Here is a 20,944-nt window from a genome sequence, read left to right on the forward strand (position 1 = left end):
TGTGGCTATGTGTCCTTTGTATAGTGTCAGTTTTCCATCTGAAAGGATTCTTCCTGTGTCTTCACCAAAGTATGAGATTAATGGAAATACACAAAACCCCATTTTTGCACCACAATTGATGTTAGTCCATCTTCGCAAACAAATACCAAAACCTTGACCAGGCCACAAGCATCTTCACAACCCCATCTTCTCCAGGCAAGAAAGCCAAGAACTAAAATAAGTGAAGTATCTGTTTTCTACTTTTTTATTTTTTAGAGACAGATTCTTGCTCTGTGGCCCAGGCTGGAGTGCAGTGGCATGATCACAGCTCACTGCAGCCTTGACCTCTTGGGCTCAAGCAATCCTCCTGCCTTAGCCTCCCGAGTAGCCCCTGGGACTACAGGGACTTGCTACTGTACCTGGCTAATTTTTTAGTTTTTAGTTTTTTGCTGTGTTGCCCAGGCTGGTCTCAAACTTAAGTTCAAACAGTCCTCCCGCCTTGGCCTACCAAAGTGTTGGGATTATAGCTGTGAGCCACCATGCCCAGCCTCAGTGTTTTAATCATTTCTTAAAAGTGAATCATGAAGACAAAATGCAAGGCAAGGTGTAAATGGTGCTTGCCATGTGTGATTTGTAGGCTTTTCCAATAATGTTCTTTGAAAAGACTAGGTGAGGCCGGGTGCGGTGGCTCACGCCTGTAATCCCAGCACTTTGGGAGACCGAGGCAGGTCTGAGGCGAACCTGAGGTCGGGAGTTCAAGACCAGCCTGACCAACATGGAGAAACCCTGTCTCTACTAAAAATACAAAATTAGCTGGGCGTGGTGGCACATGCCTATAATCCCAGCTACTCGGGAGGCTGAGGCAGGAGAATCACTTGAACTCAGGAGGCGGTGGTTGTGGTGAGCCAAGATCGCGCCACTGCACTGCAGCCTGGGCACAAGAGTGAAACTCCCATCTCAAAAAAAAAAGACTAAGTGAACATTTCCCAAGTTAAGATTATATTGGGTTGGTTGGGTGCTGGTGGTGGTTTCTTACTTGAATCTGTCTGAACCCAAGCTAAGGTCTCCCAGGACCAAGCACTGGCTCAGCCAGGAGGGTTGTACCAACCCCAAGAGACACTCACAGCTCCCTTCCCTCCTTGGCCACACAAAACCTTTGTCAAGTTAGGCAGGGTGGGGAGTGTTAGCTTTAGAAGTTGTGCATTAACAAGACCTAAAAATGCCCAGTGCCAAATTTCAAACTTCATCCCTCTCTGGTAAGCAAGCTTCCCCTCGATTCATATCCCCCACAAAATAGCCAGACTATTTTGGCCCAAGAAAACCAACTTGCAAAGAATACTACCTATGGAAAGACTACATGGAAGAGATTTCAGGTCCAGGGCATGAGGCCGGTCAGTGCCAGCTGCATGCCAGTGTGGTCAGGCAGGACCAGTAGCACACAGCTGCCCTCTCCTGAGGCAGCCGTACAGCATTTGTGTTCAGTGACACCTCACTCACTGCCCCAGTGATGCTATTTTTTATTTTACCTTTCATTAACAGGCCTCTCTGCTCTAGTCCTATGGGGAGTAATTTCCCTTGGTGAAGATGAAACACCTAACTGGATGGCCCTTCATATGACAGCCTCCCCTCCTCACCTCTCTCTTGGGTATCTTTAGAGGGAGTTCCATGAAAGTGCTGCCCTGTATCGGAGTGGTTGAAAGACATGACAGGCAATTTGGCCTCGGACTGGTGAACCCCTCCCCAAAGGTGCTAAGTTAAACACCTCTCTCCATGTGGCTTTGTGTCACCCACACCTTCCTTTTGATTCATGCTGCCTACCACATTTACCCCAGCATCTCTACTAACGACTGGTTTCCTCTTTTTTTTTTTTTGAGATGGAGTCTTGCTCTGTCCCCCAGGCTGGAGTGCAGTCGCCGGATCTCAGCTCACTGCAAGCTCCGCCTCCCGGGTTTACGCCATTTTCCTGCCTCAGCCTCCCGAGTAGCTGGGACTACAGGCGCCCACCACGGCGCCCGGCTAGTTTTTTATATTTTTTAGTAGAGACGGAGTTTTACCATGTTAGCCAGGATGGTCTCGATCTCCTGACCTTGTGATTCGCCCGTCTCGGCCTCCCAAAGTGCTGGGATTACAGGCTTGAGCCACCGCGCCCGGCCGGTTTCCTCTTAAAGTCATTTCCTCATCATCTGATGATAGTTGGTGAAATTAACCTGAAATATATGAAATTCTCATTTCATTGTTTCTTCTCCCTTCTCCTACCTGCACCTCTCCCACCCCCAGAAATAAATAAAACAAACATTGGAGACAAAGCATGAGTGGTAACAGAGCCAAAGAGATTTGGAGCCAGAGGTGCTGGGTCAGGGTCCCATCCTCGCCATTTCTAGCTCTTTGATCCTAAGCAGAATTTAACCTCTATTTATTTATTTATTTATTTATTTATTTATTTATTTATTTTCCTATGGGAATAATTATACTAAAAATGCCTACCTCAGGATAATTGAGAGGTTCAGATGATATTTTTCAGAGTGCCGTTGTTACTTTGGACAGTGGTTTTGGCTTTATCTGTTTGGTTGCCACTCATACGTCATCTCCAAGGTAGAAACTACTAGAAAAGTGTCTGACGTGGTCCAGCTCCACACCAAGGTATCTAACTGATGGACTTCGAGGAAAGTGGAGCCCGGCCTGGTTATACTTTCCAAAAACATTCCTGGGCTCAGAAGTGCTGAAGAGCCACGTTGTGTGCACCTTCAAACCCTTATCTTTGTCTCTTCCTTCTTCATATGTGGCCACCTTGAGAAATCAAGGTGTACTACGTGTCCTGCCTACTGGCAAGGCAACTTCCGGGCACAGCCCCACAGCAGAAAAAGTTCTGGGACATTTAGCCTATCAGCTGCGGTCTTCCCACAGGGCTCCTGCAGCCGCCTTCTCTGTTCTCTGCTCACGTGCAAAGTTTGCCTTTAAACCCACAGATATGAATACTTACTAGAGTGGGTTCCTCCATATCCTCACCTCCATATGTCAACATACAGGGTTTAGGCAGTGCACATTTCAGACACCTGCAGGGAGGTAGACAACCACTGTTTTGTAGGCATTGATTGCCTTCTCTCTCTCTCTCTCTCTCTCTCTCTCTCTCTCTCTCTCTCTCTCTCTCCTCTCTCAGGGTCTCACTCTGTTGCCCATTTATAGGACAGCAGTAGTGTGATCATGGCTCAGGCAGCTTTGAACTCCCAGACTTGAGATCCTCCTGCCTCAGCCTCTAGTAGCTAAAACTACACTGCATTTGGCTGATTTTTTTTTTATAGGAACAGAGTCTTGCTGTGTTGCTCAGGCTGGTATTGAACTCCTGGCTTCAAGCAATCCTCCTGCCTCAGCCTCCCAAAGTGTTGGGCTTACAGGTGTGAGGCACTGTGCCTGGCCTGATTGGTTGTTTAATGTGCAGTCCCCTGGGGGTCTTGTTAAAAATGCAGATTCTGATGCAGCATGTCTGAGATATGGCCTTGGAGCTTGGGAGCTCTAAGGTCCAGCCCTCCTTGGACCACCCTTTGAATAGTGAGGCTCCAGGAGATCCCACAGGCTTCCAGATCTGACACTTCTGAGCTTCCTAAACTCCAGAGCCAAGCCCCCAACAGAAAGTGGGATCAGAGGCCAGGCATGGTGGCTCACACCTGTAATCCCAGCACTTTGGGAGGCTGAGGAGGATGGATCACCTGAGGTCAGGAGCTCGAGACCAGCCTGGCCAACATGGTGAAACCCCGCCTCTACTAAAAATACAAAAATTGGCCAGGTGTGGTGGCATGCACCTGTAATCCGAGCTACTCGGGAGGCTGAGGCAGGAGAATTGCTTTAAGCTGGGAGGCAGAGGTTGCAGTGAGCCAAGATCACACCACTGCACTCCAGCCTGGGTGACAGAGTGAGACTCCGTCTCAAAAAAAAAAAAAAAAAAAAAAAAAAAAAAAAGTAGGACCAGCAGTGGTCCACTTCACCTCTTTCCCTGCTAGCTTGAATTAAGAGAAAGGTATGCTTCTTCCAGTAAGGCTTTGCCATGCCCCCAGGCAGCACTAAACTCCTCCACTTTCCCCTGGGTAAACCCGAGGCAGTGGCCAATCTCATTGAGAGGCTCTCTGAAGCTGGCGCCAGTTTCCTTCCTGAGACCTCCACCCACAGCTGAAATTGCCTCCAGACTCTGCTGTCTGCATTCTCCCAACGACCAAATTAGCATGGCAGAAATGCATCGCTGCAACCTTCCAACTCTCAAATTACTTTGATGAGGCAGAATCTCTGCCTCATCCCAGATGTCCCCAGAAAGGGTTGGGCGTGGTGGCTCATGCCAGTAATCCCAGCACTTTGGGAGGCTGAGGCGGGAGGATCACCTAAGGTCAGGAGTTTGAGACCAGCCTGACCAACACGGAGAAACCCTGTCTCTACTAAAAATACAAAATTAGCTGGGCATGGTGGCGCATGCCTGTAATCCCAGCTATTTGGGAGACTGAGGCAGGAGAATCGCTTGAACCCAGGAGATGGAGGTTGTGGTAAGCTGAGATCTCACCATTGCACTCCAGCCTGGGCAACAAGAGCAAAACTCCGTCTCAAAAAAAAAAAAAAAAAAAAAAAAAAAAAAAAAAAAAAAGAAAAAACAAACAAAAACAAACAAACAAAAAAAACAGATGTCGCCAGAAAGGAAGTTGTTATGGGCACCAAATAGTTGTCATAAAATTCATATTTTGTCGTTCCTCTTCCCATAGCTGGTGGCGTTCAAAAGAGTAATGTGGGGGCCATTTGTAGGAATCACACACATAGGCAGCTGGGATTTTGTGAGGCTGAGCACGTCAGATTTTAACATTGGTGGTCTTCAAATACGTTTTCCCACAAGTGGAACCACCTCGGGCAAGGTCTGGCGCAGCCCACCCAGCTAACCCTCCTACCCAGTTTGTCCCTGGAGGGGCAGTGTCAGGGCACGGCCAGCAGGGGGCAGCGCGAGCACACAGTCAGAACCGGCTCACGGGATCCCAACCCTGTAGCTTCTTCCTCAGAAAGCCACCGAGTTTTCTTATCAGACAGGGTCCTTGAGCTAAGGCCCAAGCCCTGCTGACCTTAGGGACGACCCCAGCATCCCATTCGGGTTTGAGTAGGAGCTAAGGCTGCCCCAAGAGTCTTCTGCTCAGCATGTGCCTGATTTCATTTATATATTTAGAGCTGCCACAAATTCAGAGTGGGCCTGGGCTGTGTCCAGGAGGGCACCTGGCATCTCGGGGCTGGGGGGAAGATGGGAGTCAGTGGACAGGGATCAACCAGTGTTTCCCTCAGATTTGGGACCCAGGTCTTGAGGAACAATTAGAACTATATCATGAAAATGTAAAAGATACCCATTCTTTTTTTTCTTTCTTTCTTTTTTGAGACGGAGTCGCGCTCTGTCACCCAGGAGTGACAGTGGCACGATCTCAGCTCACTGCAACCTCTGCCTCCCGGGTTCAAGCAATTCTCCTGCCTCACCCTCCCAAGTAGCTGGGATTACAGGTTCCCGCCACCAAGCTCAGCTAATTTTTTTTGTTGTTGTTTTTGTTTGTTTGCTGGTTTTGAGACAGAGTTTCCCTCTGTCGCCCAGGCTGGAGTACAATGGCGTGATCTCGGCTCACTGAAGCCTCCATCTCCTGGGTTCAAGTGATTCTCTTGCCTCAGCCTCCCACGTAGCTGGGATTACAGGTCCCCGCCACCACGCCTGGCTAATTTTTGTATTTTTAGTAGAGATGGGGTTTCACCATGTTGCCCAAGCTGGTCTCAAATCCTGAACTCAAGTGATCTGCCCACCTTGGCCTCCCAAAGTGCTGGGATTACAGGCATGAGCCACCATGCCTGACCAAAAATACCCATTCCTTTTAATTATTTAATTCAGCCTCATCACCACCTCCTTCCATCAACACCTCCACGTGGGTCACCAGTGCCCTCCACCTTGGCAAACGCTAGTCTCTATTCCTTTCTCACAGGACCCCAAAGCACCATTGACTGTTCTCGTACTTGAAATACTTTCTTAGCTCCAGATGTTCCTAAGCGATCTCTCAGGATGAGGCACTTTCTACCAGAGCAGCTTCACTCTTTTAAGTTGGTGTTGTGTTTTGTTTTGTCGATACAGGGTGTCCCTCTGTTGTCCAGGCTGGAGTGCAGTGGCTGGAGTGCATGGCTAACTGCAGCTTCGACTTCCTGGGCTCAGGTGATCCTCCCACCTCAGCCTCCTGAGTAGTGGGGACTACAGACGTGCACCACCATGCCCAACTAATTTGTGTATTTTTTGTAGAGGTGGGTTTCACCATGTTGCCCAGGTTGTTCTCAAACTCCCAAGTTCAAGCCATCCTCCTGCCTCGGCCCCGCAAAGTGCTGAGATTATAGGCATGAGCCACATGCCTGCCCTTTTTAGGTTTAAATACCAAGGTTCCATGTGAGATTTGGTTTGCAAAAAGGAAGCCTCAACTTTTGGGACAAAATCCTCACTGGTTGATCTCCTACCCTTCTGCCCATAATAATTTGCTATGATTCCTCCTCCAGCCTAGGAGTCCTATGTAAATACCATTTTCGTTTTCATGGATTTTATGACCATGGATTGTTGACTGTGAATGTTATAAAGAAGGCAGTTTCTTGGGTAATGAGCATACACTACAAACCCTAGCAGTGAAAGAAAGTATGTAAGGAATAAGTGCATATACCCACACACACATATATATACATTGACATGTACATGAACATGTACACCAGCCTCACTGAAAAGCAAGAAGGAGAACTCTCAGTGGATCAGAGAAATTCCCAAAGGTGTGAAAGCAGACAGGACTGAATTGAATCCATAGTCCAGAAAACGGTTGGAATATCCTGCCCCAAAAGGTAGGTGCAGCACTTAGGGTGCTTCATACCCACAAAGAATGGAGGTGACCCTACAGGCAAGAGCAGACAAGTCTTGGGTTGATTGACTGGGACACCTTGGTGGGAACAACAAGGCCTCACCTACTGCCACTAGCCAGCCAGTGTCTGCTTCCATGTGGGAAAATGAGTGTAGCATCTTAGAAAAAGTATCTGTCAGTGCTTAGGAGACGCATGCCCAGAAGAAGCCAGCACTTCCCCAAGAGGGAACAGCACTCTCAGCAAACGGCATCTAACAGGGATTCTCACCTACAGAAATGAACACACACCCGAAAATCATCAAGCACTTGAGGAAAGCCAACTCCATAGAAGGAAAGCATTTGTATTTGTCAAAATATGCAGATTTGGGCCAGGCATGGTGGCTCACAACTACAATCCCAGCACTTTGAGAGGCTGAGGTAGAAGGATGGCTTGAAGCCAAGAGCTGAAGACTAGCCTGGGCAGTACAGCCAGAGCCTTATCTCTACCAAAAAAAAAAAAAAATGTAAAAAATTAGTTAGGTGCAGTGGCATGTGCCTGTAGTCCCAGCTACTCAGCAGGCTGAGGCAGGAGGCTTGCCTGAGCCCAGGAGTTTGAGATTGCAGTGAACTATGATAGCACCACTGCACTCCAGCCTGGGTGACAAGTGAGACCCTGTCTCAAACAAAACAAAACAAAACAAAACAAAAAAACCCCGCAGATTTGGAAAGTGTAAGTTCATCACTGTAAAGTGCTTGAGAGTGAAGACAAAAAGAGAGCTTTAACTCTATAACTTGAGGACTGAGTGAGCTCGGAGAAGATGCCACCTATGAATCTAAGTAGAGCCGTCCATCCAGGCAAGGGGACGGCAGGAGACAGCGTTTGTTGGAGAGACCCCCTCTCCCGGACAGATAGAGGGAACGTGACTGCCACCCTGGAAAGAGGTCCGAGTTCCTGACCATCCCACACACGCAAGACTGTACCTCACCAAGGGGAGCAGGCCACCCCTGAGTGAAGCCACTTCCAGGCCTCCTCCACCCTGGAATTCTGTGTGGAAAGCCCCTCGCCTGCCTAGAGGCCACCAGGACTGCTGTGTTTGCCAAATCATTTGAACATATGTCCTCCCTCTTTTATCTTCTTTTATTGCATTTTTGCTAGGAGTGGGGGATATTTTAACCCAGGCTCCTTGCCTGTTTTCACAGACTCTAAGTCGTAAAACTCTGTTACAAAGGAAATGACTGAGAAAACGAATTAGAGTCTTCGAAATACAACCTCACACAAAAATCACTGTCTTAAAGCTTCAAGGGCAGCTGGAAATATAACTACCCCCAGTTCTTCTTGTTCAAAGGAATTCCCCCTCCTTTATTCCCCATCCCCCACCTTGAGAACAGGGTGACATCTGAGGTCACTCAGGCTTAGGGAGTCTAAGGGGGGACCACAGTCATCTCAAGCAGCCCTTTCCTAGCCTTGGGTCCAGGACAGTTGAGGAGAGGCCCAGGCATTCTAACTACAATTCAGCTGGCAGGAGATGTTTTCAGAAGGCTGTGTTCTCAGCTTGGGCCCGGGGGCCAAAGAGCTGCTCAGCAACAGCTTTGCCATCATACTTGGGCAGCGTGCCCCCAAAGTCAGAGGGCAGGATGTTCTCATCAATCTCCTGGTAGAAACCAGAGAGGTCCTCCCCGTGGACAAAGACCTGCAGGGAAGCAAGGGAGAGAGAGAGCTGAGCAGGAGGAGGTGCCCTAAGGATGAGGGTTGAGGAAGGAAAAGGGGCAGGAGGACAAAGCCCCATCGTGTGCAATCTTTGCCTGGCGACACCCCTCTCCGCAGGTCTCCATATTGGGTGTCAGTGGGATCCACGTAGCTCAGGACCATGGTAGAGTGTGAGGAGGGCTCAGATGGGGCCCCACCCTCGGCCCTCTTGTCTCATTGTCTGGGCGGCCCATGTACTCACCCTCTCAAGCAGCTTGCTCTTCAAGAAGGGCTTGACCACATTGTAGGTCGTGGTGAAGTACCATGGCTGGTGGATGAAGTGGATGGCTTTGAACCGGGCTGGGAAGGAATCCTGCAGTGACAGACAGACATCCCATTCCCCATGGCCCTGATGACCTCTGAGGCTCCCACTCATCCCTGCTGCCTCTCCTCATGGCATAGAACAGACTTGTCCAACATCACAGGGCTGCCCTGGAGAAGGGCCCACTGAAGGTCCTATTTCCAGGCCAGCAACTAGGGATCCCTGGCTTTACTGTGGCCCAGACTGCAGGGAGGAAGCCCCAAGATTCATATGACCCAACCCTCTCCCTGCTGATGCAAATAAAACCAGGAATTAGGTCAAGAAATGAAAGTAGCCTTTCTTGGCCTTTTGGTGAGTTGTTTCAAACCCACTTGCCTGCCGAAGGGACTGCAAACTACTACAAACCACAGGAACACTCTTATCATCCCTCATTGTCCATCAGCCCCTCCCACGACCTCCACCTCCCACCCCTCCTTTCCCAAATACACAGAGCAGATCCAAGATGGCTCTAAGAAAGGACTCCTGACATGTCAGCATATATAGGAGTGAATTATCAGAGGGCTAGTGATATCCCTTTCTCGGGGTGAATCCACATTCAAAGAGAGGCAGTGCGACATATGTGGACAGACAACAGGGGATTACAGGTCAGAAGATGCAGGTTCAAGTCTGGCCTCTGCCACTTGATTGCTGTGTGACCTTGAGATGTCACTTAAATCTCTGAGCCTTCGTTTCCAGGTTTGAAAAATGAAGCAGGGAAGGAGGGAAAGAATGCTCTCAAGGAGTCAATGGAAAAATGAAAGTGAATACTTGGCAAACTGTCAATCACTATGCAAGTGCTTGTGGTTGGGACTGTGACTGTCACTGCTCTTTATGGCATGAGGTGGTCCAAATTCTCAGGTCCCTGCAAGCACCATGAAAGGAGGCCCAGCCTCTCAGCCTCCCCAGCTGTGGGAGGCTCCTGTGGTATAGAGCTCTAAGCCTCACCTGGAGCATGTCCACCATCTTCCTGAGATCTGAAGTGCGGAGACTAGCAGCCTGCTGCATGGTAAAGCCCTTGAAGTTCTCAATGATGCAGAATCCATTAATTTGAGTTTCCTCATTCTCCAGCAGCTTCTCCAGGATGAAGCAATATGCCTGCAAGATCTTGGGCACAGAGAGAACAGGCTGTAAGACCTAACCCGCAACAATAATTAAGGCTTGAGGTCCTAAGGGGAGAGCTAATTGGTACATTCTTCATTCTTCATTGCTGCAGGCTTTGATCTCGGACATTCCACTTCTGCGAATGTATACCAAGAAAATAAGCTTGAATGTCACATCCATGGTTAGAGGCCAGAAGGTTTATCCCAGTACTCTTACAATAGTGCGAACATTGGAGACAACTTAAACATCCAACAATGGGAACTGGTGAAATTATGGTACATTTGTGCCATGGAATGCTCTGGAACAATTAAAAACAATATAGAAGACTAATAATACAGGAAAATGTGGATGATGTATTATTGTAGAATATAATACCATTATTATAAGAAAAATGTGTGAGCTGGGCATGGTGGCTCACGTCTGTAATCCTAGCACTTTGGCAGGCTGAGGCGGGTGGATCATCTGAGGTCAAGAATTCAAGACCAGCCTGGCCAACATGGTGAAACCCTGTCTCAACTAAAAATACAAAAAAATTAGCTGAGCGTGGTGGCAGGCACCTGTAATCCCAGCTACTTTGGGAGGCTGAGGCAGGAGAATCACTTGAACTTGGGAGGCAGAGGTTGCAGTGAGCCAAGATCACGCCACTGCACTCCAACCTGTGTCAAAACTGTTTCAAAAAAAAGAAAAATGTGTGTGCATGTATGTGTGTATGTGTGTGCATAGATGTATAAAAAGATTGAAAGGATGTCAATAGTAGAGCTCTCTGGGTGGTAGAATTGCAAATGATTTAAATTTGTTTGTAATTTTTTTTTTTGAGGTGGAGTCTTGCTGTGTTGCCCAGGCTGGAGTGCAGTGGTGCCATCCCGGCTCACTGCAACCTCCGCCTCATGGGTTCAGACGATTCCCCTGCCTCAGTCTCCTGAGTAGCTGGGATTACAAGTGCCTGTCACCACGCCCGGCTAATTTTTATATTTTTAGTAGAGGCAGGGTTTCACCATGTGGGCCAGGCTGGTCTCGAACTCCTGACCTCAGGTAATCCACCTGCCTCAGCCTCCCAAAGTGCTGGGATTACAGGCATGAGCCACTGAGCCCAGCCAATTTTTTGTATTTTCTAAAATGAGTAGATATCACTTATGTAATAAGAAAAAATATATATTTAAGTCTCTTCCGTAAAACACACAGATAAAACGCGCAGGTGTGCGCTTCAGCTCTACAGCCTGTGTCTTATTTAATGGGAAAACACTACAGGCATCCTTACTAAGATCAGGAATTAGATAAGGATTTCACCTTCTCTGCCACCATTTAATTCCATGTTGAACGTACTAACCAATGCAATCAATTTGTTCCAAAAAAAAAAAAAAAAAATCAGGGGCATGAGAAGTGGAAAGGGAAAAGAAAAACTATCTCCTCTACTTACAGATAGTATTATAGTATACTTAGAAAACCCCAGAGAATCCATTATAAAACTAACATAAATTTTAAAAGAGTTCAGTAAAATAGGGGGATATACAATTAAAAAACAAAAACAATAACCTTCATTTATACAAACACTAACCAACTAGAAGATATAATGGAAGAAGGAGCCCCATTTTTAGCAATGACAACAAAATTAATACCTAAGACAAATTTAATGAGAACTGTGCAGGACATTGTGAGGAAAAAATTTTAAAAACTTTTTATTTTTCAGAAACAGAGTCTCTCTCTGTCCCCCCAGCTGAAGTGCAATGGCACAATCATAGCTTATGAAGAAACTTTTAAAACACTCCTGAAAACTCGAAAGTTGACTTGAATAAAACAGAAGGCATCTCACATTTGTAGATAGGACAACTGGCCAAGAATGTGACATTCTGAAAGAAGCCAGTTCTCCCCAAGCTTGTTATTTACGTTTAATATTATCCCCAAAAACATACTCCTAATATTTCTCCTAAAGCTAGACAAATTAATTCTAAATCATAGATCATAGGGGAAAATGAACATGTAGAAGTAGCTAGAAAAGCCCCCCAAAAAGCAAAGCAGTAAGGACAAAACTAGCCCTAACAGATCAAACATGCCACAAAATCCCTATCATCAAAACAGTATGATATTAGAGTATGAATAGATAAAGAGGCCAATGGAACAGAATAGAAAGTCCAGAAAGAGACCAAGTACATATGAAAATATAAAATATGATAAAGATGGCATTTCAAGTCATTGAAAAAAGATGGACTTTTTAATAAATTGTGTTGGCACAACTAGATAGCATTATCTAAAATTAGTTTGGGTTGGGTGCAGTGTCTCATGCCTGTAATCCCAGTACTTTGGGAGGCCGAGGTGGGCAGATCACTTGAGCTCAGGAGTTCGAGACCAGCCTGGCCAACATGGTGAAACCACGTCTCTACTGAAAATACAAACATTAGCGGGGCATGGTGGCATGCGCCTGTAATCCCAGCTACTTGGAAGGCTGAGGCGTGAGAATCGCTTGAACCCAGGAGGAGGAGGTTGCAGTGAGCTAAGATCATGCCACTGCACTCCATTCTGGGTGACTACAGCGAGACTCCATCTCAAAAATAAATAAAATAAAATACGTTTGTAGCAGGTTTTTTTAAAATTAAAGGAATATTTTTCAGGCTCAGTGGCACATGCCAAAGCTCTCCCAAGACAAACCCTAATTCCCTGACTTGGGGCAGCCCCCTTAACGGCTCAGACAAGCAAAATTGTGTACATATATAAGCACAAAGAACTCGGGCTCCTAAATAGACTGGAACCTGTGCTTTCCAGAATCTCTTCCAGCCTGTAGTCCACTAATCCTTGTTCTTTCTGTTGCTATCAGCTTTTAGCATTTGGCAGGGCAGCCCCCAGCTCGTGGCACACAGCTGTTACCCCCGCTTGGCACTTGGCTGGGATACCCAGGAAGAGCCATGTATTATTGACCATCAAGCCCCACCTGCAAAGCTGCTGGGTTTTCCCGCTGCCCTGGCACATCCTAGGACTTCTCTCCCTGCCTGGAAAGGACTTGGTGGCAGGTGGCTGCCCACCTTTCCCCCTCTACAGACCTTGCCTCCTGGGGAACCAGAAATGAGGGCTCAGTAGAGGCCAGGGTTGAGGGAGGGAACCCAACCCATGGGGTGGGAGCCAGGCAAGCCCCCACTAACCTCATCGAAGGTGATTTCTTGACTTTGCCAGTTCTCAATGTTGAAGAGCATGACCACTCGGCCATACTTGTCCCGACTAGAGAGGACACCAGGGTAGCCAGCTTCAATGGTACAGCGGACAGCCTCTGGGGACAGGCTGTCAAAGAGCTCAGGGTACTGCAGCCGGAAATTCACATAGCCTGGAGGAAGGAGAGCAGAGGAAACCCCTCAGGGAGCCATCCCATCCCTACCCCATCCCACCTAGTGGGACTCAGAGACCTGGCCTCCTGCCTGGCTCTTCCACATGTGTCCTATGTGTGACCAAGCTGGCTACTCAACCTATCTGAGCCCCATATTGCCTCTCCAAAAAATGGGATCTCGATATTGGCCTATCTATTCTAGATAGTCTAGATAGTGGCCTATCTCACCAAATTGTTGTGGCAATCAAATGATTCAAGGTGTAAACATCATCATAAGCTTGTGCAAACATGAGGCGTAGTCCTAAATATGAGGATAAGCATTACTTGTTATTTTCTTCCCCATGGGGACAAGGCACAGGGCACAGGATAAGCTGAGTGGTGAGGTGTGCACAGGGCTGGGGAGAAGCTCCCAAGGAGAATCCAAACCCCAAGCAGGACACAGAGCCCTTCCTGATTCCAGCAGCACCTCTACAGTCCACAAACTCCATCCTTACCCATCCTGAGCAGTTCCCCACCTCTGTGGCCTGCACCACCAAACTTGAGCCCCTAGAGGAGCTGGGTACATCTGCCGAGAGACCGCCACATCCACCTACTCACTGCTCTGGAACACTCCGGGCACCTCCCACCCCCTGGCCCTTGTCTTTGCTGTTCCCTCTGCCCCGGCTGCTCTTCCCCACAGATATCTCATTTCCTTTAGGTTTTTCTTCAAAAATTCCCTTTGCACTGGGACTTCCTTGGCCACTTTATCTAAAACTTCAACCCCTCAAGACTTTATATCCACCTCCTTAATTTCTTTCCTTATTCCTTACCATTATTTAACCCTATATAATTTTACTTTATGTATTGGATATATCGTTTCCGCCATTAGAATATAAGTCCCACCAGGGCAGGGAACTCTTGTCTGTTTTGTCTCCACTGCATCCCTTGGCCTAAAACAGTTCTTGGTATAGCATGGCCCTGAATTACCATTTGGAGAAGGAAGAAGTAAGAAAAGGAAAATAATTAGCCTCCAGAGGGTCCGCTCAGACCCCATTTCCCTCCACCAGTGCCCAAGATTTGATTTCCTGAGGGACCCCCTTTTTTTTTTTTTTTTTTGAGATGGAGTTTTGCTCTTGTTGCCCAGGCTAGAGTGCAATGGCATGATCTCAGCTCACCACAACCTCCGCCTCCCAGGTTCAAGTGATTCTCCTGCCTCAGCCTCCCAAGTAGCTGAGATTACAGGCATGTACCACCACGCCTGGCTAGTTTTATATTTTTAGTAGAGGTGGGGTTTCTCCATGTTGGTCAGGCTAGTCTCGAATTGCCGACCTCAGATGATCTGCCCTCCTCGGACTCCCAAAGTGTTGGGATTACAGGCCTGAGCCACCGCACCCCGCCTATGATTTCTTGAGGCATCCTGTCTTCATCCAGCCAGCAGTGCCAGGGCAGTTCTGTCCCCGGGGCTCATTCCCAGGTCTGACACCATCTTCAGTTCCACTGCACATGGGGCTTAGGTAACTGCCTTCAGCGAGGCACTATCCACCTTCCTGCAGCATTCCAGAGCCAAAGCTTAGATTCTCATGGTGGGGTTCTGGAGTGGAAACTCCTCCCCTCGTCAACCAAATGGGGTACCCAAATTTTACTCATTGAATCCCAAGACTGAGAGAGAGTTGAGAGGACTCTGACCTCTAGGAATCTGCTCCTGACACACTTCACTCATTCATTCATTCATTCATTCATTCGTTCATTGCCAGAGCTGACCCACTTTACAAGTAAGGATATGGAGGCTCAGAGAAACAGACTTGCCCACAGTATGGAAGCGGGCCTCTTCAGTGCCTGGGTGAGAGTGGATACCATCCTCATGGCCTCCCGTCCTCTCAGGGCCGTCCCTTCAGCGCGGGCCTCACCTCTGAGCAGCTCATAGGCACGGCCCACGTTGAACTTTCGCGCGCGGATGAAGCGCAGGAAGAAGCCGCTGTCCTTCTCTTGCACCCTCTCCGCCACGGCCACGGCCAGCTCCTCCCCCGAGGCCGCCTGCGCCTGCACCATCTCCTGCAGCTCTCGCACTGCCTCCTCCCGGGTCTCCTCTCTCTCATTCAGCTCATCTTTGGCCTGGAACAGGGTGGGGTGTGCATGAAGTTAGACTTAGATGCGGGTGAGGGGTAGGACACACAGGTGATGAGTCTCCTGCCAAAGCTGAGGGGGCCCAGAGGTCTGCAGCTGCAGCCCTTGCTCTTCTGCCCCAGGGGCAGCATCTGTACTGGCAACACCTGAGATTGTTGTGTGTGGAGAGAATTCGGTCAAACTGTTCACCCTGGATATTTGCAGAATATGGCCAACAGTCTAAATGTTTCAAAAAATGACTGCCTACACTCACTAAGCCTTTGCCTAGCAACCTAAGTCCCTTAAATGCATTGTGTTTTTCAATCTGCCACAGACCATCATGGTTGGCGTTCTTATCCCCATCTCTCAGATGAGCAGACTGAGGCTCATAAAGGTGAAGATATTCTTGCTCAAGGTCACCCAGAGAGAAAGGAGTGGAGCTGGGACTCCTCTTTTCATCACTTCACTCTGCTGCCTCCCAGGCTCCATTCTGATTTTTTCAAAAACACAGCTCTCCAGCAGATGGCAGCCTGCCGCCTGCCCAGAGCCTCACATTCCTCCCCTCTGCTGGGTCAGAACTCCTCCCCGCACCTCAGACAGCTCTCTCCTTGGACAGCATGAGGAGGGAAGGGAAAGGAGGGGGAGTAAAGTGTGAAGGAGCTAATAGCACCTTTCCCTTGAGATGCCCAAGGAAGCAGAGATGGAAGCTGGGAGCCCAGGCTCAGTTCAGTCACTTCTCATCCTCCCCGGCAGCCCTAAGACAGCTCTGTCAGCCTCCACAGAGCACAGTCTGACCATCTCTGAGCTAGTCCGCCAACCGTCTTTCACAGGTACAGAGGGCAAGACCCAGAGATGGAAAGCAATCTGCTCAAGGTCACACAGCAAGCTGAAAGTAGGTCTGGTTCTGGAACTCACGTCTCTTGCCTGTCTAGCAGGGGCAGCATTTGGATGCTTGCTCCCCGGGGCCATTTCCAAACCAATGCTCGTCATATTGAGTCTAGTTTAGAGGGCCCTAGTTCCAAGGCTCTGGGCTGTAGTATTGGGTTGGGCTGGCCTGGCTGGGTGTCTGGTCAACCCAGTTGCTGCCATAGCCGTGACCACCAGGAAGGACCCTAGAACAGGCCAGTCTATCAGGTCCAGGATGATCTGGAGTGCCAGGGCTAGATCCTTTCACAGAACAGAGAATGCGGTCATGTTCCCCTCATGTTGCCTCCCTAGGCTGCTCCTCCCCGCACTGTCAGCCACCTCACCTTCTGCAAGGTGTGGCGGGGCAGCTGGCTGCACGGGCCAAAGACAGGTCCATGGTCCTTGGTTGTGAGCTGCTCCAGTTGGGCACGGAGCTCCTGTTCCTCTTCAGGTACCATGCGGAACGTGCCCACCTGGGCAAAGAAAGGAAAAACAGGAACAGCCAACCCCATCAGCCTGAGCCAGCCATGGGAATGGGCCTGTTCAGACATTTAATTTTTTTTTCCCAAGGTCATTGTTAAGCCTTCTCCTTTTGTGGGGGTCAGGACCCACACAGAGGTTATAGGAGTGTGTGCCTATATTCCTGGGCAGAGCAGAAGATAGAGAAGTGAGGAGGGAGGGAGAGGGAAGAGAGGGAAGGTGGGTGGAGGGGAGCCCTGGAGGACACGGTACTTACCCCTTCTGACATATTGCCTCTGGAAGACACAGAGTCCTTGGAAAAAGAAGGGATCTGCTTTCTCTGTCCTGGCCTCTCCAGTCAGCCCCTTCCCTAGGATAGGAAGTCAGGGCTGCAGGGGTTAGAAAAACCATTTTGTTATTGTCTCAGAATAGTGGATCTCAAACTTTCAAATGCATCAGAATCACCCAAGGCATTTGTTAGAAATGCAGGTGTCTGGGCCCCAGCTTCCATGATTCTGGCTCTGAAGGTGCAGGCTGGGACCTAGGAACCTGCAATTTAAAACACTTCCTGGTGGCTCTGAGGGAGATAGCTCTTGGGCTACACTTTGGGAAACACTGTTTGGACAAGGCACAGACACAAATAGCTCAGTCCTCAGATGTTACAAGTTGGCCCTGCCAGGAAAAAAAGTCTGGCTCTATTCTCAATGACACGATCACTGCAGGATAAGGCAATCTCTCCTCTCTCCTGTGGCCATCCTTCTCCAGCCCAAAGGGGTCCCTCAGAAACTTCACAGCCTAGTGGATGGCCCTTTCCCCAGTGCATTCGTTCTCAAGATGGGTGATGACCAGTTACGTAAGTACGTAACCATGAAACTGGAAGTGTGTTCTGTGCTTTGTGATGCACTAAGTACTTTCAAATCCACTCTCTCAGACCCAGGGTCATCATTATTATTCCCATTTTACATAGGAGGAAACAGAGGAGGGGAATAAGTGACTTGTCCAAGGTAACACAGCCAAAAAATAGCCAGGGATCAGGACTCAGACCCAAGTTGTGACTTCCTGTCAGCACCAAGAGGCAGCCTGCTGTGGCGCAAAAGTCGGACCTGGGTTCAAGTTCTTCTCTTCCACTTGCAGGCTGTGTGATTTAACCTCAGTCTTGGTTGTTCCCTGTAAAGTGGGATGGAAGGGTGATGAGATGTAGTTAAATAATGGACACATAAGTAATGCTTGGTTACCAGAACAGATCCCATTCATGGCCCACATGACAACCTGCTTCCCCAGTGGGTATTTCTGGAGACAGCTCTTCTGTTTCCAGGTTTTCTCTCCTGCCTAAATGTCCTGCCTAAGTGCCTTCAGGAACCTTTCACCATCCTGCTCCTACCTGTGACCAGGTTCCATGGTCAGTTCAATCAGCTAGTCACAATTGGTAAGTGACAGAGCTGGGACTTGAACCTGTGCCTGCCTGACACCAAGTCTTTTTTTGACACCTAGAGCCAAGACATCTGCAGGCAAACTTCCTAGGAGAGCTGGCATCATAGAAACCTTTAAGGTTAGGGAGACCTGGGTTTGAATCAGGCTTTGTCAGTTACAACTTGTGTGACTCTAGCAAGTTATTTAACCTTTCTGGGTCTCAGTTTCCTCATCTGCAAAGTGAGGATAATAACAGTACCTACCAAAAAGAACTGTCATGAAAACCATATAATTTCTGCAATGCTCCTGGCACAGTGTCCTGTTCTAAAACATAGTTCCCCTTCTCTTTCTTAGCTACTTATTGATCATTACCCTAACTTGCACAAAGAGACTTGGAGGACCCCCAAAGTGTATCTGAGGGTCCCCCATTTCCTGCTCCTTCCACTCCACAGCCCCAGCAAGCACAGGGAAGTTCTGGGGGCCATAATCCACCCACAGGAACCAAATCTAAGCCATCTTTCTGGCTGGTAGATGTCCAGATAAGTGGGCACAGAGATAGACAAACTGAAATGCTGCTGTGCTATCAGTTGGGTTTTGCTGGAACAGGAATGGAAATGGAGAGGCTGACAGAACTGCCCTGGGGAGTCCAGACAAAAGGGACTGTGACTGGACACCCCCAGCCAGTTGTGCAGACCATCAGAACGAGATCCGAGATCTTAGGAATACAGGGTTCAAGTCCGTCCAGGAACTCTTTTCTAAATATGCCCAAGCTGTTAACTTTGAGTTTTAAAAATACTGATTTACAAGCTGTACACAATGAAAAAATGCTTATCCCTCGCACCGTGCCAGTGCTGTTCCCTGCCATCTCAGGTTGCCAATGAAAATACAGAATGCCCAGTTAAATGTGAACTTTTTGTTGTTGTTGTTGTTTGTTTGTTTTTCTGAGATAGAGTTTCGCTCTTGTTGCCCAGGCTGGAATGCAATGGTGCGATCTCAGCTCACTGCAACCTCTGCCTCCCAGGTTCAAGCGATTCTCCTGCCTTAGCCTCCTGAGTAGCTGGAACTACAGGTGCCCACCACCATGCCTAGCTAATTTTTTGTATTTTTAGTAGAGACAGTGTTTGTCCATGTTGGCCAGGCTGGTCTTGAACTCCTGATCTCAGGTGTTCTGCCTGCCTTGGCCTCCCAAAGTGCTGGGATTACAGGCGTGAGCCACTGCACCTGGCCTACATGTGAACTTTTTTAATACTAAAAATGTATTTGCTGTTCATCTGAAATTCACATTTAACTGGGTGTCCCGTATTTTTATTTGCTAAATCTGCCATCAAATTGGTCTGGCTCAACCTGAAGAATGGCCAGGTGGTTTCGGTTTTACAGGCAGCTTGGGATGTGGTCTCCCTGCTCCCCTGAGTCCTCACCCCAGTCCTGGGCTCCCTGGCCCAGGCAGGCCCCAGGTATTGACTTACCTGCCAGGTCGGCAGCTCCTCCTTGGGGCCACCTGGTACCTGAATGTCCTGGAGCTCTAGAGGTTGCCTCTGCTGGAGGCGTGGTCCAGTCAGCAGGTTGGGATTAGTGTGTCATGAGGAACTTCTCACCGCCCACAGTTTCCGTTAAATCGGGCTCACAGGAGGCCCAGAGTGGGGCAAAGGAAGACCCGGAGAGAGATGGGAGAGGGGAGAGGCCTGGGCCTGGCTGGAGGCGCATCAAAGCCCTCTTTTGTGTGCGGCTGCTCTGGAGTTCCTGCTCAGCCATGTGGAAGCCCGGTCGTGGGGCTGGGATCTGGGCCAGTCCCATTCCCTCTTTTCCCTGCCCTCTTTCTCCTCAAGATCCCAGGGTGGGGTTGCTGAGAGAGCACCCCTCCTCCCCCCGCCCCAGGGTAACAAGAGGTGAAGGGAAATTGTACATGTGATTACATCTACAGTGGAAGCTCCAGCAAATCCAGGCCTATTGCCCACCCCTCTCCCAGTCAGCAGGACCTGGCATGGTAGTTTTCACCTCTGCAGTGAGTGGGATCAGTTGGGAAATGTGGCTGGTTAAGGCCAAGCAGGGAGAGGATAAGACAGGCCGAGCCTCCTTCTGGGCAGTGTGGTGCAGCGAATGGCATGCCTCGGAACCAGACTGCCCACTTATAAAGCCTCGCTGGAGCATCTTCTGGCCATAAGACGTGACTTCAAAACTCAGTGGCTCAGTCTCCTCCTCTAAGAAGTGGAGAAAACTAGAGGACCAGGCTCATGACTTTAGTGTGGATGAAATGGCAGTAAAGTGCTTATTTCAGGGGTTTAGCTGCTTGACACTTAATAAGTCCTCTGGAAAGGTCAGTTACTCCGAATACAGAATCAATAGGCACCTAACTGGAGGGAACGTATTATTCAACCCTTTATACAGGAAGAAACCCCTCTGCAGCCTCTCAACGGGTACCTGCCCAGCCTCTGTTTCGCTATTCCACTGGATGAGGAGGAGGTGATTCCTGTAGAACATTTTTCCATCTAGGATTCCAAGGGCAGGAAGCTCCCTGTTTCCATTACTGAGGACTCTCCTTGTTTAAAAACTCAGTGTTGGTTTGAGCCCCAAGCAGCTTCCTGTAATAACCACCCTTGGTCCTAATTTTGCCTCCTAGAGGTGCCCAGGACAAGGTCAAACTCCCCTGCACAGGTCACTCTCCAGAATTCAACCCCAGAAGTGCTTTTTTATTTTCCCTGGACATAGTTCTTGCTTTTCCACCCATTCCTACTTTGACAGGTTTGGGATTTCTTCACACCTCCCCATTTCCTGCCGAGCCCTTCCTCCAA

The 20,944-nt window shown here is 48.8% G+C and overlaps 2 protein-coding genes across 4 annotated transcripts in view; one reads left to right on the plus strand and one right to left on the minus strand.

Moving 5' to 3' along the window:
* Positions 1-4,637, plus strand: part of ABHD2 (abhydrolase domain containing 2, acylglycerol lipase) — a 122,678-nt gene extending 118,041 nt beyond the window's left edge. For both annotated transcript variants that reach the window (XR_013395115.1, XR_013395116.1), the window contains exon 12: positions 4,451-4,637. The gene's annotated coding sequence lies outside the window, so the exon portion shown is untranslated. The remainder of the gene's footprint in view (positions 1-4,450) is intronic.
* Positions 4,638-7,965: 3,328 nt separating this feature from the next.
* On the minus strand, positions 7,966-19,901 carry RLBP1 (retinaldehyde binding protein 1). 2 transcript variants are annotated; one of them, XM_077940310.1, is made up of 9 exons: positions 19,622-19,901; positions 17,790-17,912; positions 17,023-17,134; positions 16,631-16,759; positions 15,185-15,389; positions 13,120-13,298; positions 9,833-9,991; positions 8,789-8,899; positions 7,966-8,530 (listed from the first exon to the last, which is right to left on the minus strand). In XM_077940310.1, exons 3-9 carry the CDS (start codon positions 17,032-17,034, stop codon positions 8,372-8,374), a joined length of 954 nt encoding a protein of 317 aa, XP_077796436.1. In that variant the 5' UTR covers positions 17,035-17,134; positions 17,790-17,912; positions 19,622-19,901; the 3' UTR covers positions 7,966-8,371. The 2 variants fall into 2 exon arrangements, with proteins under 2 accessions (XP_077796436.1, XP_001091538.4); XM_001091538.5 differs by having other exon boundaries at positions 17,849-17,912; positions 19,622-19,861.
* Between the last annotated feature and the right edge of the window lie 1,043 nt (positions 19,902-20,944).

This window comes from Macaca mulatta, chromosome 7 (genome assembly GCF_049350105.2).
Source record: "Macaca mulatta isolate MMU2019108-1 chromosome 7, T2T-MMU8v2.0, whole genome shotgun sequence".
NCBI classification, from domain to species: Eukaryota; Metazoa; Chordata; class Mammalia; order Primates; family Cercopithecidae; genus Macaca; species Macaca mulatta.